Source organism: Carassius auratus, chromosome 5 (genome assembly GCF_003368295.1).
Source record: "Carassius auratus strain Wakin chromosome 5, ASM336829v1, whole genome shotgun sequence".
In the NCBI taxonomy this organism is placed as follows: Eukaryota; Metazoa; Chordata; class Actinopteri; order Cypriniformes; family Cyprinidae; genus Carassius; species Carassius auratus.
Genome location: NC_039247.1, coordinates 25,712,200 through 25,739,255, shown reverse-complemented (window position 1 = coordinate 25,739,255; position 27,056 = coordinate 25,712,200). Strand labels below are relative to the sequence as shown.

General features: G+C 37.1%; 1 protein-coding gene across 8 annotated transcripts in view; it reads left to right on the top strand.

Moving 5' to 3' along the window:
* Positions 1-27,056, top strand: part of LOC113083677 (microtubule-associated serine/threonine-protein kinase 4) — a 101,496-nt gene that overhangs the window by 33,739 nt on the left and 40,701 nt on the right. For 3 of the 8 annotated variants that reach the window (XM_026254682.1, XM_026254678.1, XM_026254677.1), the window contains exons 4-5: positions 16,947-16,978; positions 25,041-25,121. In XM_026254682.1, the coding sequence (XP_026110467.1) occupies positions 16,947-16,978; positions 25,041-25,121 (113 nt within the window). Of the gene's footprint in view, positions 1-8,534; positions 9,070-16,946; positions 16,979-22,869; positions 24,086-25,040; positions 25,122-27,056 lie in introns of those variants that run through there. The other 5 variants (XM_026254689.1, XM_026254686.1, XM_026254693.1 and 2 more) reach the window with 4 other exon arrangements.

The window sequence follows — 27,056 nt, the reverse complement described above, 5'->3', positions numbered from 1 at the left end:
GAGAAGAAAGAGTTAAACAAGAAAAACATGGATTGTGCTTCAGTGGAAATATATTTGTTTAGGGCAATTGTGGTGTTGCATGTGCACACTATCTTAACATGAAATACTTTAATTAAAACCTAAATATGTCCAGAAGATCTGTTGATCAAACCGTTTCAGCTGTCATGATTGTAAGTGTAAATATTAAAAGGAATCAGCTTTATGTCCCATTATGCAAATAATCTTTAAAGAGGGGGTGAAATGCTATTTCATGCATACAGTGCATGCATGAAAGTTTTGCATGAGTTTTTTTACACTGTTAAAGAGTTGGATTCCCATGCTAAACCTGGACAAAGTTTAAAAAATTAAGTTGTACGTTTGAAGGAGTATTTCTGTTCCAAAAAGACTTCCGATTTTGTCACATGTTTCGGAAAGTTTTTTTCGAGTATGGCTCTGTGTGACGTTAGATGGAGCAGAATTTCCTTATATGGGTCCTAAGGGCACGTCTGCCGGAAGAGCGCGCGCTCCCGTATAGCACAGCACTGAGAGGTTAAGCACAGACAATCACTGATCAGAGCGAGAGCGAAATGTCACAAAAGAAGTGTGTTTTTGGTTGCCAGGGAAAGACAACCCTGCACAGATTACCAAAAAAAAAAGAAAACAGCATAAAGGGAGCAGTGGATGGAGTTTATTTTTACAGAGCATCAACGGAGTTGTGCAAGTGTTTTTGTTTGTTCCCTGTATTTCGAAGATGCTTGTTTTACAAACAAGGCCCAGTTTGACGCCGGATTTGCACATCGTTTATTTCTTAAGGATAATGCAGTCGCAACGGTGAGGTGAGGAAAGCTGCTTCAAATATCTCTGTGTTGTTAACTTAGCTATCGGCGCGTAAGCACATCAAGTAAACAACATGCGATGTTGTCATCAAACTGCACTTTCCACATGTACAGCTTAAAAAAAAAAAGACGACATAAAGTGGAACTTAGTCTTTTTCCAAAACCGCTAAGCATATATATACAGTTTCAGTACATACCACATAGAGACGTCGTTGCTGATGCTGCTCTTGATAAATTTCAGCCTCGTGATCGGATTCTGGATCATAAATATACGCTGAATCTGACTGTTAGCCATGGTTTGTTTTGGATGTCTCACGGTAATGTCACAACTTCCAAACGCTCTCAACGCAAAAGCCTACTCGCGCTCGTGATTCTTTAGCTCCGCCCACACGTCACGGCTCCAGGCACTCGTGTTTTTCCGGGAAAAATCGGTACAGACCATCTTTCTCTTATAAATATAATAAAACTAAAGACTTTTTGGAGTTATGAATGATGCAGTACTACTCTATAGGTACTCAAGATTAACAGGATATTGAGTGAAAACGAGCATTTCACCCCCCCTTTAACTAAAATCGTATGTGGCAGCCTGAAGATTAATGGTATCACAATATGGTTAATTGTGATGGTAATTCAGCAGTTAAATGTTTTATGTAGTGAATTTGAATGAAAAAAGCCTCAAAACAGTTGAATACTATTTTAGTGTGTCAAGTTGCGACACTGCATAGCGACTGTAAACAACCTTCAGTCAAGCAGTATTTACAGACATGGCATGACGTGTTGAAAGGAAATCACTCCCAAACAATCAGAAGTTACAAATAATCTAGCTTTATTTAAAGAATGTTGAATGACAAACAAACATTGAACCCCAATTTCTATACATTGAGAGTGGATGGTAACTAGTGACCATCAATATCACTAATGCATTTTAATCCAGGAGTTCTAAAGTGAAAAACAGAACAACATTTTAGTTTTTTTAGTTTTTTGGCCATATATCTCTCCTGCACCCTAGCTGTGAAATCTAAAATTTATCTAGCATGTTATGTAAAATGTGTTCAAACTTCTAGGAGAGCTTTTCAGATATTACCACCACCTTTTTCTTTACTAGGGGGTTTTGTGCTTTCGTAAATCAAATTGTCCCAGCAGACTATACACACATCATACCTGAAACTGATGAATTATGCAATTTATTAGAAAGATTTTGAACAATCGCTGTGCTTTATTGGCAGGTCCACTTAGAGCGATTGCAGTATCCAGCGGTAGTCACACAGGGTAGAATGCAAATGATGACTACAAAGGGATTATTTATTCGTTATGACACTGCAGAAGTCACAGTGAGTCACCAGAGTTAAAGGTCCCCTCAGAGAACATTTTCATCAGTTCTCAAGTCCTGTCTGAACTATAAAGAGATGTTTGGATATATTTTATATAATATTTTAGAAATTATATATATATATACAGAGAGAGAGAGAGAGAGAGAGAGAATGTGTACATGTATATATTTCCTGTATTAGATAGATAGAATAAATACATAAATATGGTAACCTAATTCGTAACCATTATCACACCTACTGCATCTGTTGTAGAAATTACCATTGTCATGGACTTGAAATGTGTCTTGCACTTTACAATTTCACCCAAAGTTATGTTTATAAAATATTTTGCTTTTGATGATGCTATATAGCTTGAGGTTTTTTTTATTGCTTGGCTTAAATCCAAGAGGAACTGGACTGGTCATAGTGGATGCTTGTTGAAACACAGCCAGCAGAAGTTTGGAGCTTTTGAATTGTTTACGTGTTTGTATTAGGTTTGTCCTCTCTTCAACCTCAATCTTGTTCTCCCTTCAGCAGCTCGTCATGGTGTACCATGAAGTGCTTGTGTTTTCATGCTGATTGTGGACCCGGTGAGACAAACAAATCTTAGCCAGATCCACTGTAAGAGAGCGAGAGCGAGAGCGAGAGCGAGAGAGAGAGAGAGAGAGGGAGAGAAATCTGATCTTAGAACAGCGTGACATTTTAACCTGCTTCTGTCATGGCATCTCGTCTGTCCTGAGCATGATTAACTCTGACAGCAAATCAATACAACTCCTCCTGGCCAGATATGGAGATAAGACATCATAATCCTGATGTTGAGGCTTTGTGGCCACGAGACCCTCTTCATTATTTTGGCCAGAGATGTCCTTTCCTGATAACAGTGTCTTTTGTCTTTGCCTGTTTTCTGAGACAGACTCGCAAAGCAGGATGAATAACGTCACTCAAACCGAAGTCTTTCAGGTTTATGTTTGTGCTTTCAAAGTTGTTGTTTGATTTGACAGATATATTGGTTAGTATTTGGTCATTTTAAAGTAATCTACATTAACTTTTTTTTTTAATCAAATTAATAAAAATAGCTTGTATTAAATTCAGTTATTTATACATTAGCAATATATTGGTAATTTGCCTCACAACTCTCTGGATAAAACAGCATTTGGCATTGAAAACTCCATAGCGGTCAGACACATGCCATTTATGTTTAATATTCATTGTTTTAAGTAGGGCCTAAAAGAACCTTGTAAGTATTTCAGTCCTTTCTTGTCACATTTTGCAGAAGTACACATGTCCGTTTCCCTTGACTTTCACAATCATCTCGAGAGGGTTATGAGAGGTGAAAGCCTCGTTTAGTAAACCGAAATCGAATTACAGACTGCATGTCAGTGTGTACACATGAAGACAGCAGATAAATGGGAACTGTCTTTCTGATGAAGTGGGAGCAGTTGGGATGTTGAACTTGACTCACTGTTCCATTCCATTTTGAAATGGTTTTCTGTTGAAATATCACCGTATTAAAAATCAGGTGAAATATGACATTGTTTGTCATATTACCCAACCTTCAAAGTGTTACAAGATGGTGAGATATAATTGGAACACAAGCAATAAAAATGATATAGCTAGGTGCAAATTTACACACTATTTTACAAACAAACAAAAAACATATAGTATTTAACGCGCTCTCTCTCTCTCTCTGTAATGTTGTCAGAAGAGTGACAGTTTTATATTTTATGTTCAAAATGAACAATAGAAATGATTTTCACACCGCTTTCCCCAAAATCAACACAATGAAGAATATTTAATAATTTTAATTTATATATACAGATAGAACAATACATAGTTAAAGGTTTGGAATAATAAGGTTTTTTTTTTATGTTTTCAAAATCACTCTTTTATATTTACCTGCATTTATTTATTGGCATCACAGGAACGATTTATATTTTAAAATATATTAAAATAGAAAACTGTTCTTTTGAAATTGTAGTGTGTATTACAAATAAAATGCAGCTTAGTAAGCATAAGAAACCTCTTTCAAAAGCATAAAAAATTCTAATTATTCCAGACTTTTGACCGGTAGTGTAGTGATAAACAAAAATGTATGCCTACATCACTTTTACTAAAAGAGCTACTAAATAGTTTTAAACAATGAATGAAACCTACAGTACCAACTTGAATGCTACTTTTTCTGCTGAAATTCAAAAACGCTATTAAAAGTCTGGTCCCACTTTATATTAGGTGGCCTTAACTAATATGTACTAACATAAAAAAATAAGTACAATGTACTTATTGTGTTCATATTGTATTGTAAAACACTTTTGCTGCTATTGAGGTGGGATAGGGGTAAGGTTAGGGAGAGGGTTGGAGGTATGGGTAAGTTTAAGGGTGGCTTTTTTAAATATAAGTACAATGTAAAAACATGTATGTACACAATAAGTACATTGTACTAAATTATTAATTAAAATGTAAGTACATAGTAGTTAAGGCCACTTAATATAAAGTGGGTCCAAAAGTCTTAATGTTCTCCAGCTTCAGTCTAAATCTTATGGGATAGGTTTAGAAAATAGACAAATAAAACATTAGTGGCAGTGCTGCTTAAGTTTTGTATTGCCAGATCAAGGTCTTAATTGTGAAATATTGATTTGAAGCAATCATGCCATATGATATTTCAGAAAGTGATTGTATTACATGGCATCGTTATGTGCTCTGATGTGATGCTCGTACTGCAGGTGCTCTGTGGTGGCCATCAGGCTTGTCCTTGGTGTTTGATGTGTCAGTAAAAGCGTGCTGTTATCAGGTCTGGTGGGACGGACTGTGACTGGAATGGTTTCAGGTCTGTGAAGCGGCGTTGTGTGTGTGTGTGCGCGCGTTTGGTCTCTGCAGGCCCCTGGCTCATATCCTTACGCCCCTGACAGACTCAGATGGGCTAGAACGGAGCCTGACCTCACAGGTCACTCAATCAACCTTCACCACAGGCCTCTCTGCCCTCACCTCTGAAGCCCCTTTCCACTTTACATCTCTTTCTCTATCTCTCCGTTTTCTTTAGACTCTTTAGACTTCCATATGGAAGCCTCTCAAGTCTCCCACCCGCTGAGAACAACCTGTAATGACCTCAGCATGACCCTGCACTGCCCATCTCCCTCGTTCCTCATCCTCATGTTCGTCCTCCTCAGTATCAGACAGGATGCACAATGCAATTTATGCTCATCCTTTGGTGGTCCTGGAATTTCCTACAAAACAGTTATAAACCTATCCACAATGCTAATCCTAATACTACAGTAACCTGCTGTATCCTTAAAAGACCGTATAACAAATCTTTAGAGTTATTAATGAAATTCATATCTTGAGAGGTGCTATCTGTTAGCATTCTGTCATTTCAAAGGTAGTCGCTCAACTGAGGGGTTCATTTAGTCTGAATACATGGCTAATTATTTTTGGCTTTAAGTTGCTAAAGATGGATGTTCACCAGAGATTGGTCATGGTTATGGTATCTATGAGGATTTTGAGAGTACAATAATAATAATAATAAGTAATTGTTTAATGTATTTATAAAAATGTATTTCTTAGGGCTGTCAAATTTGCCTTAAAGTGATAGTTCACCCAAAACGGACAATTCCATTATTTACTCACTCTCAAGTCATTCAAACTCATTAAGAGTGTCATTCATCTTTGGAGCACAGATAAAGATATTTTTAATCAAACCTAATAGATTTATGTCAGCTTATTGAAAATCCTAAAACCTTGATGCTTCAAAATGTTAATAAAATGATCGTGAAATTAATCCACATGATGTAAAGACATTGATTTATTTGAACAGATTTAATTTAAGCTTTTATTTACATATAAACATTGATCAATGCGCATGCATAGAGAACATCAAATATTGTACACGTTGAAGCTCAATCGTGCTTATTTGATAGGGAAATAAAGCTTTTTGTTTATCGTGCATCAAGCAATAACTTTTTATGTGCAAATGTTTGAAACCAAATATTAGCACATTTGATCACATAATTTGAAATTACAGTTTTGTTATTCTTCCTAAAGACTGGACAGAGGACTTACTGTAGGATCCAATGATGTTCCTACACCCACAAGGATGTTGTTGTACTTGGGTAGTTGCATGCAGCGGTTGACTCAATTGTTTTCTTCATTGAATGTGTTTCCTGTGGTTCTACAGGAAATAAGTGTGATGGTATGACTTTTCGCTTTTGTCAGTAAAGTGGTTTCCAGCCAATTATGTTTTCAAGTCCTGCATGGGTTGAAAAGCATTGTTGTCGAAAACCGTTTCCTTGAATTCACTTGAGGAAGTACAGTGTTTGCATTAATTTCCCGCCACAGGGAGCTTTCCCAAAACCAAATGAGAAATGACAAGTGCTTAACAGTAACTAGTTTTCTTTTTTACTCTAACTTTTAAAAAGGGAATGTTGTAGCCTAATTGTTTCCTTCTCCTAACATTCACTGTACTTGCTGAATCGGGACTAATTCTCACAGGATAATCTTCCACAATTGCTCCTCTACAAGAGAAGAGACATATTTTAATCCAAGCTCTTTGCCTCAGTTTGAAAGACTTGTAAAGTGCCAACGTCAGATTACGCTTCTTATCATTCTTTCACCAAATGAACACTGGTCTCCTGCAAACGGTGGTGGATGAGCTGACGAAGAATAGTTTATTACATTTTTACGTGTTTGACCTTCTAAAATAATTTTCATACATATTCTGTAGGTATCCGTCAATCTCTTTTTTTTTTTTTTTTTTTCTGCTCCGCAACTGGTATCATTCAAGCTTCGCTGGAGAAACAAGGAGAACTGGGGGGAACCCACTTAATATTCACATGGCAGTCACGGTGAATTGAAATGAATGAGTGAGAAAGACTGAGGGTATGTGAGAGTTGGAGCAAGAGAGTGTGTTTGTGTGGGAAGGTGAGAGAATGTGGGAGAGAGGGCGAGCAAGAAAAAAAAAAACAGTAGACTGTGAAATTGACGACTGGGATTGGCACGATGGCCGTCGCTTAAAGTTTCATCTCTACATGTTAAGAAGACTGCACTGCTGTATAACACTCCAGGAGTAATAAGATTGGCGAATGGACGTCTTAAAAATACCACTACAGCTGCCCATGAAATCACACCATATTGACTCCCGATATGTAGCTGGTTCTGGGATAATTAGTTTTTGGAGGGCATCTTACTTGGAAAAACTAGGTCATACCAGCTTACCGGTGATCAAGTTGATGGAACATTAGCTTTTTTGGTGCCATTTCTATATAAAATGACCTACGAGATGGACTTTGACCTTGCCAAATGATAGTCTAGCTATGTATTGCTGGACTTTTGACTGTAAGCATTAGTTCTAGTCCACTTGCCATCTTATTTTTGCCATTGTTTTTTTGCTCATTCTGTAAAATTACCAAAGCTGTAACCATAGTGGAATACATTTCTGCTCATCGATATAGGGAATACTTGAGTGCCACAAACAAACTCTGAGTTTCTCCCTGAGTGCCTTGTGGACCATTGATTATTCTATCTTTAAAAAAATGCTCATTGCTAACACAAATTGCTACCTGTCTTGACTCCTCGAAGCATTCAGCTGCAGAATAGTAGGATGTTCAAAACTGCATATTTTCAAAAGCTACTGGTTGGGCAAGATTGCTTTACCAAATAGTCTTAAGGACAAGTTTGCCAATATACAACCAGTTTTGTTACTGTCAGATGCATAGGCGTCATTAGCAGGAGAAAAGTTTGGACTGGGACTAAAATGAACTTTCACCAAGTACCAAATGCAACTCCAAAAAAATCAATGTTCACATTCCATATAACAGATATTGAACTATCTTCCCAAATTTGTAATAGTTCATAAATATATGGCCAGTAAATTTTCTTAAGTCACCAGCCATTGGCAGACTTGCTTAGTTAATTTACAACTCTGAGGAAACCTCTTACAATTTTGCTGGTTCCTAGTTTACCTGACCCTGATCTAATTTGTTTCCTAGGGGGCGGTCACACTGGATGCATTCTTGTGTTCAAAAACCTAAGCATGCATTTGCCATTTTCTCATTGCGCAAGACACTAAAAAAAAATGGAAATGGAAAATCTGAAAAATGCTACTTTTTGAGAAGGTTTTGTCATTCAAACTTGTTAATGTTGGAAGGCAACTATCAGCTGTGACTTATCACAATAATGTAGAAAGTGCTTGCAAACTTGCACCATTACCCCGTGCTCTTAGTGTATGTTTCTTTCATCTTCTTTGTGGCCAATTCACCCTGGCCATGACCGTAGAGGCTTCTGACCTTCACTTCAGAATCCTTATCTGCAGCTCCAGTTGAAAGACAAATAGGAACTCAATACCGTTCAACATCAGTTTGCTAACACCATTGACCAAATGTGGACACACACACCGGCAAAACAATGCACAACAGGATTTCCTGTCTCTTTTACCCTGCAAGCACTCACTCTGGGCGCCACAGAACATGCCTGTTTTGGGGGTTGGTGGGTGGGGGAATGAATCGACGGCCCTCATGGGATTTTACAGTGAATTTCAGCTGCTGGTCTTCTACCACCCCCCACCCCACTCTGCTCTGGTCCCTCCTGCTTTCCCTATCTCCCCTACTCTTCCATCAAACATTCATTCACAAGCTCTCTCTCTCTCTTTCACATGCTCACATCCTCTCTTCTCTTCAAACACGTACATGCTCCCTCATTGTGCTGAAGTTCAAAGAGAGCGAAACGACGTGTCAGCTGACCGGCCCCCTCCAATCAGATAAGTTCTGATGTAAGTCTTTAGCAGCTGCTGGAATCAGGTGGAGTGTGCCTGTAGGATCGCAGGAGCGCTAGAGGAGGCAGCACGGTGCTGTATGGATAAGTAGCAGCGAGACGCGCGCGCACACACAGAGAGAGAGTATGCGCTCTACCCCTCAGGCATGGATGAGTCCAGCATTCTGAGGAGACGCGGGCTACAGGTAGGAAATATAGAGCGTCGCGGATGTGGGTGTTTGCCGCTTCGTTGGTAGTTTTGTAGCTTTTGCGTGAACACTTGGGTGTGGGATGAATTACAGAATAGAGTCTGTGTCTCTGCATGCTGAAACATCCAAATGCTGCACTGGAAGACAAAATGTGTGAGTTTTGTCACTGAAAAGACTGCAAAGTGCAAATATTGGTAATGATTTCTGTATCTCTGAAAATAGGTTATACCTTGTGAATTTCCTTTTAAACAAGATCAGCGACTTTACAAAACTGTTAAAAGAACAGAAATGTATTTATTTACAAGAAATGTATCTTTTGTTGAGTTCTCGGTAATCGTAATAAATCATTGAAGTTTCTGACAGAACACTTTATATTGAGGTGTCTGAGAGCATATTTAATGCATTTTAATATATATATATATATATATATATATATATATATATATATATATATATATATATATATATATATATATATATATATATATATATATATATATATATATATATATATATATATATATATATAAAATATAGTTTTTTTTTTTTTTTTTATTCATTGTTGTATGATAATATCACTAATATATTCCAAACCAATATGACTTTCTTCTGTAGAACACAAAAGAAAATCATTTAAAGAAATTTCTAAAAATTTCATCTTTTTGTGTGTATTCCACAGATGAAATAAAGGTTTGGAACCACAAGAGGGTGCATAAATGGTGACGGAATTTCCTTTTTTTGTATGATCTATACCTATATTTGGAGTAACGGCAGTGTGAGTTTATCAGGACTAGTCATCCATCCATTGGTGGTTAATCTCTTGAAATGGTGAAATTAAAGAGACTCTTGTAGTCTTTTCTTTGTTAAGGCTAGGGAAAGGACACTTGTTTCTAAACTCTGTGCGCTGTGGACATCACCACAGCTGGCGATAAAACAAAGAGATTGTTTGCCCTGAGGACTAGATTCAGAGTTCTGCTGTATGATTTCATATGGGACATGCTGTTTTCATTTGTCAGTCAAATACATGTCAGTGCACTGTTTCACACACTGTTTTGCCTCAGGCTATGATCTCATGCAGTAAATCAGAGACTGGGGGGACTGGGACAGGCAGGAAACTTCCTGAATTGAGTTAGTGTTGTAATTGTCATTACAGCAGAGAAAGTGAGTGTGATACATGGCTAAATTTAGACAGGTTGATGTCGGTGAGAAGGTTGAGTCCGTTAACTGCTTTACGTCAATTACATCAAGGTAGAGGCAGCATGCAGGGCAATTGTTCTGAGACCCACTAAACGCATAGTGTCACTTCTAATTGTGTTTGGGAGAGTTGAATATAACTAAATTTAAATCTAAAGACTTGTTCACACCAAGAGTGGATATTCTGTTTTTGTCTAACAGCAGAGAAATAACACTTTTCCCTATTCATTCATTAATTTGTTTGTTTGTTCTTTCATTCGTTCATTCATTCATTTTATTTTTGCACTCGTTCATTCATTGTATTTTTTGCATTTATTTTTTTCAAATTTTGTGTATTTTTATTTTTCATTTTTTCATTATTGTATTATTTTTTTTATTCACTCGTTGTGTTTTTGGTTAATTCTTGTATTCATTTATTATTGTATTTTTTTTTTTTGCAATTTTTTTTTTCAATAATTGATGTTTTTTTATTTATTTTTTGTAAGCACTCCTTTTTATTTTGACCTCCTTTTATTTGTTCATTCATCCATTTTGTATTTCTTTATTTCTTTTTTTATTCTCTCAGAATTCTTATCTATCCATTCGGAATGTTTGTTTCAGTCTTGATGTAAACAAAACTGACCTTTCATCAGTAGTTTATTTTACTATATAGTTTTGTTGGTGCGAATTATAAAGGAAAAATTTTGAACTGAAATGTTACAGTCTCAGTTTAAACAGCATTCTATATACTGTATATAGAAGATATTTTTCTTTCCAAAGCGTTGACAGTATTTTCTTACTTACAACCCAAATGCTCTGCCTATTGTGACATTAGATTCATTAATGCAATTAAAAAAAGACTAAAACATATTGTTTAACAAATAAATCGGGCTCTTCCGGGCTGTATCCTGTAAAATCATCTGGATCCACTGAGGATATTGTTGTCAGCAGAACATATTAAAATGGGCAGGAGATACTGGTAGCTAATTAGAATAAATAGACAATAGTGGTGCTGTATTAGCTTTGTAATTACAGTTGCATTAAGTGTGCATTCAGAAGTCTCTTGGGGTCACCTCTCCCTGCATTTGTTCAGTTGCATTGAGCTTCACTTCACATTTAGGATTGGTCTAATATAATAATAATAATGAAATGTGCACATGTAATTACTTTTCTTTTTGCATATTGAGGAATATCTTAATTTCATGTATGCTTAATAATATACACAATACATTTGTAATATAATATTTGTAGGTAGGTATATATTATAAGGTTTGTTTTGTGAATGACTTGCCGTAATATTTGATTTATGTGTATAATGAGCAATCTTTGTCACATTCACAATGGCTGACAAAGACAAGTGTGCTTTGCTGTGGGTGATATATAACGATGTTTCAGAATTCAATAAGCATGATTGATAATGTCTAATGAAATATGTTTGTGGCCATATGGGCACGTCACTCAATTCTCATTTTCCACACTATTATTGGTGCATGATTTACACGTTAACTGTCTAGGTTTTTTTTTTTTTTTTTTTTTTCATGCACACTATACTGTGAAATCAGTATGATTTATGGAGAACAAACAAGGGCTTTCAGAGTTAAAGATGACATTTTTTATTTATTTATTTTTAACTTATTTAAATGGGTCATTTGATGCGATTTAAACTTTTTCCTTTCTCTTAAAGGTTCAAATCCAAAGAGATATTCTTTGTCAAAGTTAAGACTGCCATGCCTCCCTAAAACAGCTCATTTAAACACGCCCACACATGTCGCGTCATGTGTGTGTGTGTGAGAGAGAGAGAGAGAGAGAGACAGGATCACATCACAGTGAAGTCAGCTGTCTTAACAGTCCATGGCTTGTGTACTGCAGACACATACGAGCCTCATCACTGTGTCTGTAACTCCTCTCTGTTCCCCTTATGTGATTGAACTGATGGTAAAACTAAGGACAGAATTGTACATTTATTTTGAAAGATGAAGCTTGTGATAATGGAAAGGGGCATTACATTTCCGATGAGTGCTTGCGGTGTTCATCCAATCAGAATGCACTTGGTCAGCTGGCCAATCAGAGCAGACTGCGCTTGTCAGAAGGAGAGACTTTTTGAGAAGAGCCGGGGCATAGAGGACCTACAATAATGTACAGTATTTGAAAAATAATGTTTTTTTAAACATTAAAGCATGTCAGCATATTCTGTTACACCAAATACACAAGATAATAATAAAAAAAAAAAACACATCATATGTGACCCCTTTAAAATGTAGATAAATGGAAGTATAGCATCTATTTGACTTTGGAAAGGCATTGTTTAAATTCCAACTGGGATATATAATATAATATAATGTAATGTAATGTGTACATTTTATGTAACGTAATATAATGTTGGTTCATTATTATTTGTTAATAAAAACAAATAGTGGATTCACCTGAAATACCAATACTGGAACAACAGCATGTTTGTTTTGATATGTTGTTGAGTTCTGAAATGAGTTCTTTTTTTTATATTCATGGCACCATCAAAAGCCCACGAGTCCAGCACAGTGTGTGTTCAGCTCTTCTGGAAGTTATCAGTTAAATTTGTATGCGCCGTGTGCCATATGCTGCCTATCTGCACGGTTGACACTGTGTTAATCTAGCAGTGGGAGCCCGACTCTTGGCCAGTAAATACACACTTCTTCACATGACTGTTGGGTAACCATAAAAATCATAAATCCTTGCGTGGATTGCAGAAGGCAATTGAAGCTGGACTTAATGGAAAGATTGAAAAATAATTCATGAAATAAGTGTGCTGAATGACATAGAGCCGGACTATGGAAATGTTGAAATTAGATTGACACTGAGATGCAAGGCGCTAATGAAAAGAAACAAGAAAAAGAAAACTTCAAATGAGCTCCAAATCAGAAAAAAAAGCTTGTCAAGGTTAAATGACCCCATCAAACAAATGTACATTTTCTCTGCTTTGTGCTTGACAAAGATGAAATTTAAACAGCACATTTGCCTGGAATTTGGTCTTAAATTAGTTAACTTAAATCAGTCTCCTATGATTTAGCAAATATGTGTGCAGATTAATGTAGTTTATATTTGCAGTTTACATATTTTTGCTATTTTATTCTGGCAAAACAATGTTTGGGTTGTTCTGATTCTTTTATAATTGCTATGCATGCAGCAGAAAGGTAGTTTGAAAAGAAGAAGAATTTTTTCTTTCATTTATTGGATTTAGGTTGAGTAGATGCAGCACTTAACAGTACATCTATAGCATTTATATGAATAACTGAACAGAAGAACAAACCGTTACAGTGTGTTGGAAGATCATATAAGGAGTGGTAGGCAGATGTGTGTGTGTGTGTGTGTGGCTGTGGTAAGATGGTAGTCGCTATAAACGCAGGCCACTAAAACATTAATGAATAGAGACCCGCTTTTGACAAATTGTCGCTCTCACCCTTTGTTTTAGTCTTCTAGAAATGCCATATAATTTCAGAACTTCCCAGAGTAGAAGAATCAAAATGCTCAGACAAAAGAGCATAATACTGCAGGGTAACGGATCTGATGGTGTGAAGGGAAGCTAGGCCCGTTCCTTCAGCCTGTCATATCAGCGGATCTTTTCAGATGATGAAAACACTGGTCTGTGGCTCTGATGGATCCTGTTGGAGATTTCCCCTGCCATTGTAAAGAGTGAGTCACACTGAATGCTTTGTCTCTGCAGTATTCATTTTATCATAAATCATAACGTGAACATTGCTCCTCTTGACCGGAGGTCTCAGGACTGTCACTATGGCAAATAACAGATGGTTAATCTGGTTAAACTTTTCCATCTCTTTTGGAGGAGGAAAAAAAAGAGGGAAGAACGAGGGGGAAGCCCTTACAGATACAAGTCAGCATTTCACACTGCCAAACTTTTGATCTTGAGACGGTGCAGAAATGCAGCAAATTCAAAGGGAATTATTTATATGCTATCATGGCAAGGTCTTTAAAACAGTATCACTAAAGCTTTGATGTAGCTGGAAGATTAGAAAGTTTAATGTCGTGGTCAGGACATGGACAAACTAGACAGATGTTTTACTGTTTTCTTTTTTTTTTTTTTTTTTTTTTTTCTTTTTGGTTGTGTCCGTTAAGGGGCGCTGAGTATCTGGGCTGCTTTCTTAATTTTAGATTGGAATTTTAAAGTGGAATTACATCCTGTCATTAAAATTACTGAACATAGATGTCTTCAGATGCCCAGGGATGGTTTGAAGTTGGCAGGCTGTCAATACCTGAAACATTATTAAGGGGGGAAGTCGTGGCCTAATGGTTAGAGAGTCGGACTCCCAATCAAAGGGTTGTGAGTTCGAGTCTCGGGCCGGCAGGAATTTTAGGTAGGGGGAGTGCATGTACAGTTCTCTTTCCACCTTCAATACCATGAATTAGGTGAATTGTTTTTGTTTTTATAAATGATATTGTTTTTACTTATTAGAATATTTAAATATTAGAAATGTATTACCAAGGAGTTATTTTAATATTTCCCAATAATGTTGTTTTTACTAAGTGCAGCCTTTGTGGTGAATAAGAGACTTCTTATTAAAAAAAATAATAATCACACAAACACAAAACTAAAGTAAAAGCGCCAGCCCATCACACACCACTGCTGCAAAAAAACATAATAAAACGACAACATAAATAGTCCTGTCCATAACTGTCATTACTCCTCCTTTTATCCTTCCCCTATACGTACGTTTTACAAAAACTTACATGCATTCTTGTACCACATACAAAGGGCGACTAGTGTGTTTGTCCTGTTACAGGATTATTCAAATGAAATATTGAATAGCTGTATGTATGCTAGAGTCACAGCCTTTTTTATTTATTTATTTATTTATTTTTGAAGTCACCTTCCTGAACTGGATTGCCGTTTCTCCATAAAATCTTTCTCCATCTTATGCAGTATGGATCTTTTCAACATCCTCGCAATGTTCACAGGCAGAACTTCTTTAACCATGACTTTTTTAGAATTCAGTTGAAACACGATGGAAATATAATTCAATCATTCCCAAGTTTCCACAGGCACATCTCTGCTAGTAGCTTTGAGAGTGAATAGTAATGCATATATTCATGTTGAGCCGTGTGTGAGCCTGCCCAGTGTTGAATTCATGGGTAAACTCCGGTAGAATCGCACCATTTCACTGCTGTTCCCTGCTGTGCTCTGCAGCAGCTCCAGCGCTCCTTTTCATTCATTATTTTTGAGTAGCGTGAGCCTACGTTATCTCAGGCTGCTGCAGCACCATACGCCGGAGCTTGAAGGCACAGTTGCACATCAGAAGTTCAGAACTACAGCTGCTGCTGCTGGAAATGTGACATCCCATTTTTGGAAACAGTAGTCCAGCTGGAATATATGCATTTTATGCTGAACCCATGAAACCTTTTTCGGTTAAAGAATGTAATGCAGGAACAGAGGTGAGAGGGTTAATTAAAAAAATAAAAATAAAAACTGTATAGATTTACAAATTACTGATTACTTTATTTACTGGGTTTATTTAAGACATTTGTGTGTCAGTGTTGTGGCTGTGAGTACTGTAAGTTATTTTTCCACCTGTTTTGTTTTTCCATTTCATAAATTATTTTCTTTTTCTATTTGTTCTTTTCTTTTCATATACAAATATGCAGACTTGTTCAGCACTTTGCAATGGCAATAAACCGTATATTAGAGCTTAGAATAACATAACATCAGCTTTTCCATCCTTATAAAAAGGTCTCAAATTGTTTCCATTAATGTTTTGGCTCAAATGCCCTCTTGTGGTCTCTTGTGACTGTTACACATGCTCTTTGAGAAATGATACCTGGATATTCCATCAGATGATCAAATGGGAACGTTGTAGAACTTGAAGTTCGGAGCAAAACAAAACATGTAATCTGAAATGGATTATTCATTTTAATGTTTCTGCTACTATGGATTTTAAAATGTATGGTTCCACAGAACAAATCCATTCTTGTGATTTAGATATACACTACCGCTTAAAAAGTTAGCAAGTCATTAAGTGTTGTTGTTTTTTGTTTGATTGTTTGTTTTTGTGGGAAACTAATAAAATGATGCTTATTCCGTAATGATGCATTAAATTGATCAAAGGTAAATAAATGTATAATATTGCAGATGGTTTCTGTTTCAAGTAAATACTGTTCTTTTGATTTTTCTATTATCTATTAATGGAAAAACCCTAAAGAAAAAAAGCAACTGTTTTATACATTGAAATAGGCTTAAAAATGTATTGTATTTCTGATCAAATAAATGCATCCTTTATCAGTATAAGAGACTTCTTTTATGAACCCCAGCTTTACCTTACTGACCCTACACATTTCAAAAGGCAGTATATTCAGAACTAGTCCTACAAATGTTTGAGATGTCTGACAGTCTGAGATGAGTGCAGGGGTTAAATATTCATGTTGTCTTTGGGACTGAATGGATCTAGAGAGCTGGAAAACTAGGTCGCTTGTGGCACCACTGGGGTTACTGTTGAAATCTGGGTCACCTGTTAGCATGCGCTGATGGTGAATGACTAAGCAAAGACGGCTGGTAATTGGCTGTCAGGGTGCCCAAGCTGCACATCCAACTTGGACAGGAGTAATGAGTTCAACATCACCTTTCAGCAGGAAACGTTTCTTTATTATAAATGTGTGTTGTTTTTTTCTTTACTCAGTCATGACCAGTGTTTGTTCTTTTTTGTGCTTTCTTACAGAAAGAGCTCAGCCTTCCCAGACGAGGAAGCCTGTGAGTAAATCTACTTCAATTGTCTTTAATACAACCATCACCAGCAATTCACATTTTTTTTTTCTTTTTTTTTATGATTATTATCATCTACACACCAGTCAGGGTAGTATGGAAGCCTGTTTCCACAACGCAATAAAAAGTTAAAAAGTAATTGTGACTTTTTATCAAACAACTCAATCAATTGCAATTATATATTCTATATTATCTCAGAATTGAGATATAAACTCAGAATTGTGTGACATTAAAAGAAGTCCGAATTGTGTGACATTAACTCATAATGGCAAATGTAATATTTTAAGAGATATGAAGGTCTGCTTCTGAGAAGAAAACTTTTTAGAGAATAGAGTTTATATCTTGCAATTTTGTACTTTTTGTTTTCTTAGAATTGTGAGAAACAAAATCAGAATTATGAGATAAAAAAGTCACAATTCATTCCGTGGCAGAAACAGGCTTTCATAGGGTAGGCTCCATTAAGATTCATTAAGAGGGTCTCACCTCAGCTGTGGTGATGAGGGTTTATGAGAGCGCTGGTACCCCCCCCCCCCCCCCCCTACAGTACAATCACTGCTGGACCATCTAACATGCTACAAACCCACAACCTTCAGGTTACAAGTCCGACTCTCTAACCATAAGGCCACGCCCCCTTTATTCATAGAAATGTATGTGTTGGAAATTGTAGGAGCGACCTAAGACTTTAATGCTGTACAGGAATTTTATCCATCAGAGCCTCCTTTTCTTCGACCCAGCTCCGAATCTGTTTATCATAAGTGCAATAAATGCATACTGCCTTTTACGATGAATTACTAAAAACTTTATTTAAAATTTTTTTTTAGCTTGGAAGATTTTGAAAGAGAAAAATGTGAAACATTCCTAGTTGGCTCAATTTCTTAAAATAACAGTTTATGTAAATTTCCTTATCAGCTTGCATACAGATGCTTGATAGCTTGATATGGGAAATAATTGAGCAGTAAACAATTCAATTAAAGCATAGCTTGCATTCATAGTTTTTATTGATTTGTTTGTTTATTTTTTTATTTTGCATACAAATAATATGAAAGACAAACTTGTTTAGAAATGGCAGCTGATAATGATTACAAACTGATTATTGCATGCCTGCAGATGGCACTGAGTTTTGTTTATTCCATCATATTGAGCTCAAGGTTTCCAGGCGAGCTCTTGCATAGGCCGAACCATCACGCAGATGTCTGCCATGTCACCCAGCCTTGAACTTTGACAGTGACCAGAAATTTAAAATGTAAGATCTTTGTCTGTCATTTGAACTGGGCCTTGAGTAAGCGGTCATCTACATGATGCAACATTTATGGTAGGGCTTCATGGTTACTTGAAATGAAATCACAGCATGGACTAGAATGATTATTAAACTGCAATCTCCATGCAAACTGAAGTGATTATAGTCATACAGGTTTGGAATTGAAAGCGTGTTTAATTTTTAAGGCTTTTATAATGTGATCTAAATCTTTGTTTACTCATGTCTCTTTATGGTATGCATATTCATCTGTTACACTGATTAATGAAACTTTCACTTGCTGTTGGTGATGTCTCTGAGGGAGTCCTAGGTAACAGAACAAACTTCTATTACTGACAGTTCAAATAAACCAATCTGTGCGTTGTATTTGATACATTTTAATATAATATAGTTTGATATAATGCAACATTTAAGACCTTTAAAACAAGTTGGTTTAGCTCTTCATGGTTAAATGTTTGGGCACTTCTTGTCTAGTTACACAACCAAGGTCAAGTTTGCACACCAGCCCCAACCTCCCTGCATGTGGATAGTATAGCCTGGCAAAGCCCAGTGCTGGAAAGGAGAAACCTAATTTCATGTAGGATCTGGCATGTGTTTATATGTCTGTTAGGTGGTGGCGGTTTGTGGCTGTTTGTGTTTGAAATAGGTCAGAGATTTAATATTCTATTTTGAGCAACCATGACAGTTTGCAGGTTTTTATTTTTTATTTTTATGGTGACCCTAATAACTGTCTGGTGTCAGTTGACGTGTCAGGCATATGTGGAGGTGCAAATCTGTACTTTACCAAGATCATGAAATCAGGTTGTGCAATAGTGTTTATATTTTTAAATAAATATGCAATAGATATATTGTTTGATTGAACCTGTGCCCAAATTTATTTATACATTTATTTAGGTCCATTTTCCTACACAGTAGTTCGAAAGCACTCTCATCCTATCACTGTTCTTTTCAAAACATTTAATGTCTCTGACAATACACACACGTACCCGTTTTCAATCAGTTATTCTCTCTCGGTTGGATGTATATGATAGATCTTCAGTGTGTCAAAACATGTCAGAAACAAATTATAAGAAAAAAAAAAAACCTCAATGAATTTTATTGGCCTATTGCCTTTATGATTTATGGCCTGCTGCTGTGACGGCAGCACAGACATCGTGTGATGAATGTTCTGTAACAGTTGACCATTTGTTTCTGAGAGTGAGTCAATGCAGTGGTCATGACTGGGCTCGATCAACAGTGGGATGTAGTTGAAGTGGTGGATGGGGAGGATATGTACATTTCAGGTTCATGCCCTCTAGATGTATTTACTGAATGTTAATGAAAAGTGAGTCACCCGATTTTACATCAGCAGCGGAAGCAGCGGGTCAGTGGCCCTGAGATGTATTTTGACTTCAATAATTTTTAATTTATTTTATACCATATCTAGTATATAGTTTATACCATATCATATACAGTGTTCCTGTAGCTCAATTGGTAGAGCACAACGCTGTCAAGCGCAAGGTTGGTGGTTCGATTCCCCGGGAACACATGATAGGTAAAAATTGATAGCCTGAATGCACTGTAAGTCGCTTCGGATAAAAGCATCTGCTGAATGCATACATTTAAATATATATAAAAATGTGTTTATTAAAAATAAAGTAGCTTTTGTAAATGTATAAAATAATTACATTAACTAAATATTGATAGCAAATGGTGAAAATAAAAGCAAAAAATGTCCTTTTTAATTGTTAGGGATAATATAGCAAGGGTCTTCTGAAACTGAATTACTGCTGGGGTGGGAATTGTTAAGGTTTTAATGGTATTACTACTCTTACCGATACTGCTTAACGGTCCGGTACTTTAACGGTATTCTTATCGGTACTTTGTGTTGTGTTACTTTGTGTTGTGTTAGGTAGTAAAAAACTTAGCATTTCTGTGTCTGCACATAATGCACTTTTGAAATATGCTTTGACAGATTGCTTGTGTTTCCGCCCTTACATGAAAAACATTTTGTTTGCACTTACGACAACCAGCGTTGTCTGCATCAACTCTAGTGAAGTATAACCACACTTTGGAACGTTTTGCTCTCTCCGCTATTGTCACTCTTTGTATTAAGCGTGCTTATCCATATTTTAAGGGGCCGTTCACATATCGCGTTTAAAGACGCGTGGAAAACGCTAGGCACGCTGCTTTCTGCTCCTGAGGAGTCTGCCATTGCTAAGCAACCATGACCTGGTCTCTCCATGAAGATGCGGAAATTTCATCAATGGATAAATGGATTTGCAGCACTAAAAATAGTTTGCAGTAGCACTGCTAGGCCTACTAAATTAATCTATCAGCTGTTCCTTCATCTTGGCTGAGCTTTCAACGTTGTTATGGAAAAGGTGAGGAAGCTACATGAGCTGCGGTGCGCTTGCGGCATTCTGAAAAGTTGAGATGTTTTTAACTCGATGCGGTGCGGACGCACCTGAAAAAAAACGAGCTCGTCGCATTGCGTGCACATCGCGACCGCGTCGCTTCAATTATGAGTGCGCATACATTTGAAATAACGAACTAAAGCGCGCAAAAGATGAGATATGTGAACGGCCCCATATGCGTGTGCATATATGTGTGTGTGTGTGACTGACAGACAGCCTCCGCGCCGTGCATGAGAGATCTCGTGGATTTCACAGACAAACGTCTTAATTTGATCGCAAATTAGAAATATTTGGTAAGATAAAATGAGCACGATAACACAATTAAGCAAATCTCTTCGACATCGTCACTCTTTATTATTAAGCAGGAGTTTTCATACTGTTATGTCTGTGCGTGTGTCGCGCTCTAATTAGATGTCATTTTTATACTTACAATTTTAATTTTAGTTCAGGTTTTAGTAATTTAGTTTTTGTTCTTTTTATAAAATATTTCTTATCTTTAATGTTTTAGATTAGTAAGTTTAGTATTTCAGCTTAAATGGTTAGTATTTCAAGCTACTAAGTTATTTCAGTTTCTAATTTATTTGTAAGGTTTTTGTTTGTTTGTTCTTTTTATTTTTTTCATTCAAGTTTATCCTGTGATATTTGTATTTAATTTAATTTTAGCTGTATTTCAACTTCTTATATTTTAATTTTCTGAAAATTTGATTCAAAATAGCAAAATAACAACTGATATTATGATTGGAAAATATATAATTATTGAAATCTGGCCCCTTTACGTTGATGCCTTTCCTTCAATTGCACATGATGCGTTATTGTCAGATATGATGGCGGTATGGAAAATAAAGGGTTACAGCAATTGATGAATGTAAATAGAGGGAAATGAGCGAGGCGTGTTCTGTCCCTGCAGCCTCAGCTAATTGCTTAATTCCCTCAAACACATGCGCACATGCACACAATGAGCCTTGAACATTCTTGAACAATCTAAAAGATTAAAGCTATTTTGATTATACATTAAAGAATTGCTTTTTGGCTTCAGATAAATAGATTTCAGATAATTAAGTTTTACTAATCCACTTTCTCAACATGAATAAGTTTGGCCTAATTCGGAAGAAGCAGCAGGTGTTTAACTGGGTTCTGTCCTTACGCCCCACTTCTGGACCGCCTGCTTCCCCTGCTTAGTTTGTGATGCAGTGTGCACTGTCATCTGGGATTGTGTGCTCCCAAGAGCCTGCCAACTGTGGTCAACAATTTACTTGTCCTGAAATGCGGCCCATGAAACTCATGAAAGCACATTTGTTGTGTAAGTGGGTTTGCCTTCGTATCCTCAACACGTGTTTTATTTTTGGCCTGAGCACCTCTAATATTGTTGTTGGCATGAGCGCTTACATATTTTTTTCCAAGTATGAAAAAAACAAAAAAAACAAGATATGATCATGCTGAAAGTTGTGTCCAGGGTTATGGTAATCTCAGTATGCACATATTGCAGAAAGTTCAAAGCATGCATGTAAATCCATTTGTGGGAGTGCACCAGTGGGAGTGTAAGTGTTAGTCAATAGGTATTTGTCCCCGTAGAAAACAAAGTAAATTTCTAATGTGATTTATGCATTCAAACATAATGTTGCAATGCTTAGTAATGGTTTTATTTATGTATTCATTTGCCAAAGCCATTTTTCACTCTCATTTATCACATGACAAGTGTTAAATTTATGGCATCTTTTTAGCAATTTCCTACATCTTCTAGGGCTTTGAGTAATATGACTCCTTTTACTGGAGCATATTGATGTTGCTAAGCAAAAGGAAACGTGTGGTTTCAGGTCTGATGTCTTTCTCGGCTTTATGAGTTTCATTAGCAGGTCTTTAGCGGAACTCGGGTTAAATTGTTTGTTAAAGCTTGATCTCATTATAGCAGCGGTCTCCAAGCACCTTTGTCCCCAGTGAAACTCAGAGCCTGGTACAGACTAGTGCAATATTCTCCATGTATCATAACCACAACATTCTATTCAAGGAGCAACTCAATTCCTTATAGCAGGGGTATTCAATTAAAGTTCTAAGAGGTCCATCTCTATATTTCCTTAAGAGCTCTGGACAATACTTTTTTTTGTTTTGTTTTTTTATATGGGAAGGATGGGGGGCATGTGGTTAAGATAGCCATCAAAGTATATTGGGCACCGAAAGCCAAATCAGTGGTGTCTCAGAATTCTTCTACAAAAACATAAAATACTTCACTGTCACCATGAGCAGAATGCAAGTAATTACAGTAACTAGTAATTTCAAAGTTTTAGTTGTCTTTTTTTTTCTTCTTGCCATCTACATTTTTTCTTTTTCTTTTTTCTTTTGCCGTTGTACAACCCTGAGCTCTTATGGTGTGTACTGCTCTGTTGTTTTTATGCGCTGAAAGTGTAAATTGGTGATACTGTAATTATATCTCACAGTCCTGTCTTAAATGTTTTTTTAATAATTAGGTTTTGTTTTTCAATTTAAACTAAATCTTTTGGCAAGGCAGCGGTTTTATTTTATCATTAGTCTATAGCTCATAATTGCGAGTTTATATCATGCAATTCTGACTTAATTCTGAATTGTGAGATAAAGTCTTACTTACCTTGTTTTATTTAGTGGTGGAAATAGGCTTCCATAAGTCCTTCCTTCAGTTGAAGTATGTGAAATTTTCCTGCCCTTTTTATTAACTGGCTGGTAAAACCAAAAGTCTCAATGTTTAGAAAATAACCACACACTTCTGCTCAATAAGCGATATGATTTAAGATATGATACATTTCTGTAGCAACTGTGCTTGATAAGTAACACGCCAAAGTTTAAAATGTGGGGTAAAAGGTTTGTTCAATTAATGTTTTATGTTTGCCTTAGCAAACATTAAAAGAGCTGTCTTCATGCCTTGTCCTTGGTTTCTCTTTGTTCTTTTGAGGCATTTATTGCATATTTTGCTGAAGAACATTGACAGTTATGCTGCAGTGCAGTGTGGGAAAAACACCAACGACCTGAATGATGGTCAACAGTTCTGCTGCAGATAGCAAGTGCTACATGTATTGGAGACTCCTCTGACTGTGCTTTGCTGACGTAAGTCTCCTTCCTCAGTGGAGGAGGGGCGTTAGGTCTGTTTAGTGCTAGTGCGTGAGAGACAGGGGAGGGGAAAAACACTGTCGCCCAGCCTCCCTGCCCTCCACAGGCAGTTGATGATCACATCTTGACAGCTCGGGGTGGAAGTTGATCAGCTCAGAGCGCTGGGTCCCCAGTATCTACTCCTCCCCTGCGAGAGCAGTTCTCAGCCGGTGTCTCTGCACCAGAGCCTGGCTTTGGCCCTTTGTCAGTGCATGGGGGTGCGGGCAGGCAGACGCCGTGAATATATAATGCACACAATAGAGTAAACGAGTGCGGCACAACCATGAAAGCCCAGCGGGAAAGGCTGAGGATTCCGGGGTTGACGCTGGAGTGAGTATTTTCCGTTCTCTCTCGTGTCTTCTCTGGCTGTGATGACAGCAGACTGTTTATCTGTGTGTCTGTGGCGGTGACGGCACATCTAAGCTGAGCAGTGCAGCATTACCACAGTAGCAGCGTCTGCGGCATGTTGTTGAAGGATAAATATAGGTTTGCTAGCTTGTATAGATCCAGCCAGTGTCCCTTTGCGGCAGCTGCGCATGTGGTTTTTGTGGAACGCACTCATGTTTGGATAAAACACGAGGATGCTAGATAAATACAGGATCATCTAGAGCCAGAAGGACTTGCGCAGCAACTGGGTGACCTGCATTTCGGTTTTGCTACCCTGATGTGTCCTCTCGCCGCATTTCTAGCTTTTGATCACCATCACTTATTGAATAAAGTGGTTGCATCACTCTTACTAGAGGGCCTGTTTGTTGTCGACATGTTAGCAGGTCAAAGACGTCACCGCACTGTAGAGTTTGGTGCAGCAACAGAAACAGTTAATCTGTCGCCATGTTCGATTGGCCATTGATGTCTAGATAAGATGAGATGCCTTTGTTTTTGTTTACAGATGTCACAAGGGATGCATGCGTATCTCCTGGACCTGTCAGCTCAGCAGTTTTATCTGACATGTTTTGCTTCTCAGTAAAAACACCTTCGTAACGCTTGATAAATGCTTGATGGTGTTTGTAGATCAATGAATATTTTCATGATAATTTAATTTGTAACATGTGGCCATTCTGAATAATATAAACAAGTCTGCAATATAAAACAATTTTTAATGCATTGGCGATGGAATTAAATGGACCATTTATCCGAAATGCCTTTAATGGTCATGCATGACGCTGCTCTGTGGTTAATGCATGCCAACTTGTGTACGTCTCTGCCTACAACTTCAAAGGCTGCACCCTGAGAGAGACTGTTTTTTTCCATGATGAACATTCACAAAACTCAATTTGACTTCCAGCCTCACTCCACGAAGCTTGAGCCCAACTCCTACAAGCCCTTGCAGCCCATGCAGCCCACTGCACGCATTTCATTTTTGGAGGTAAGCGCGTGCTTCTTTTTACATAGCCATTTTGTTTTGAAGCTTACCGTGTTCAAGGCTCTGTGTTCCGCCACTGAAAATGAAAGCATGGAGTTCAGTGATCGAAACGGCACAGGGTCCCGATTCATTTATCTCTTTTGAGTTTTGTTATTTGTTATACATTCAAAACCTTTGAACGGGATTTTATTTTCTGAAACTGTGGGGAATAGCTTTGTGTCTTGTGCTTATATAACATTCTTAGATTCACCCCCTTCCCCCAGCCTTTTTGGTGAGTCTCTCATTCGCCCTCTTTTATGTGATAAATGGGATTTGCTTCCTTGGCCATTGAACATTTTGTTGGAAAGAGCTCTGCACCATTTCTGGTGGAAGCCAGGTCATTACAAAAGCTTAAAAATGAGGAATATTTAAGCTTTTTTAAGCAAGCATATTCTCCATTTTGGAGAAAGCAAGACTTTTTGAATACTTACGCTTGACAGCATAGTGAAATAACCAATTGGAAAATATTGTGGTTTTGCAAGTTAGAATAAGGAGGTTCTACATATACAATACAATACAATACAATATACCGGGGTGCACATACTGTAAGTGGTACGTAGGTGGTATGGCCAAAATAAAAAATCCAACATGTAACATGTTCCTGGATCAACATTCCAATCAGAAATGAGGGATACGTTTTCAAGAAATGTCAGTTTTAGGCTTACAATCAGGATTAGTACCCTTGTTATTCACCTATCATTTCCCTATGATTTTAGGAATAAGTTATGGTAAGGGTTAGGTCTATATTTCTGGACAGATTAATGTTAATCCAGGAATATGTCTTACTTCATGTCTTAAATCACGGCGACAGTGTAAATATCATAGACTGGTAAAAATGTTCAGACCACTCATTTGCGTACCGGCATTGTTGACAGGTGTTAATGCACAATAACAGTTTTAGATCTACAAACTGTAAAAGATTTCCACTCAAACTGAAAGCATAAATTTAGGCTATGTGCTGCCAGATTCAGAGCAAAATGCATGACTGACATTTCATTCACTGACGCACTCGGCAGCGCTAAACCCGACAGCACACACACTTGCTGGAAACACACCAAAATAAAAGCTTGCTGAATTTAGGTTTGAAAATCCTATATAAGAGATTAATAGCATTGTATTTTTACTTGTACTATAAAAACAATTTTTGTTTATTTTTTATTAATCATAATATAATTATATAATATAATAGATATGAAGATTATACTAATTATCTGATCATTATTAGACTCATTTGAGAGGCATGTTGCTACCTGTTAACAGCAAAGTGTCTCTTGTAATCGGATGACTCAGGACAGGTTTTTAAGACCAGGTATAAACATGACTGTTGATTGCTTGAATCTTCACTCAGTCTTTGGGAGCAGATTTGACAATCATCACATTTTATTGAAGCGTCCTTTCGTTTCACAGCTTTGCTTCCTTTTGTTTGCTGCTATATGCTTTGTGGCCTTTTCTAGTATTCTACTTTCAAAAAAACTGTGAACGGCACAGCCAATCTGCCTTAGCTTGTCATCAAGTAAGTCTTTTGGGCTTGCTGATGAAATGGGTCATTGAGCTGTTTGAACTAGTCTGATTAGTTGGTGTTTGCACACAATAGTTGTGAAACTATTTAGATGATAAGTAGGTCATGACTGAATTACAGAACATCCATACACATGGTTTCTGAAAAATAATGTGAAAAGTCTTGAGGGGCACAAAAAATCTATTCCTTGATGGATTACTGGCTCACATGGAGCTATAGAAAATTCCACAGATGTCTGCAGTCTTGCAACAGCTGTCATTTACAAAGCTCTACACATCCTCCACCCATCAAGTGTTTGTTTATTAAATATTTTGAAAAATTAAATTATGCTTCCAATTACCAGTACGAGTGTATGGCCCTATCAGCTTTGTTATCCCAAG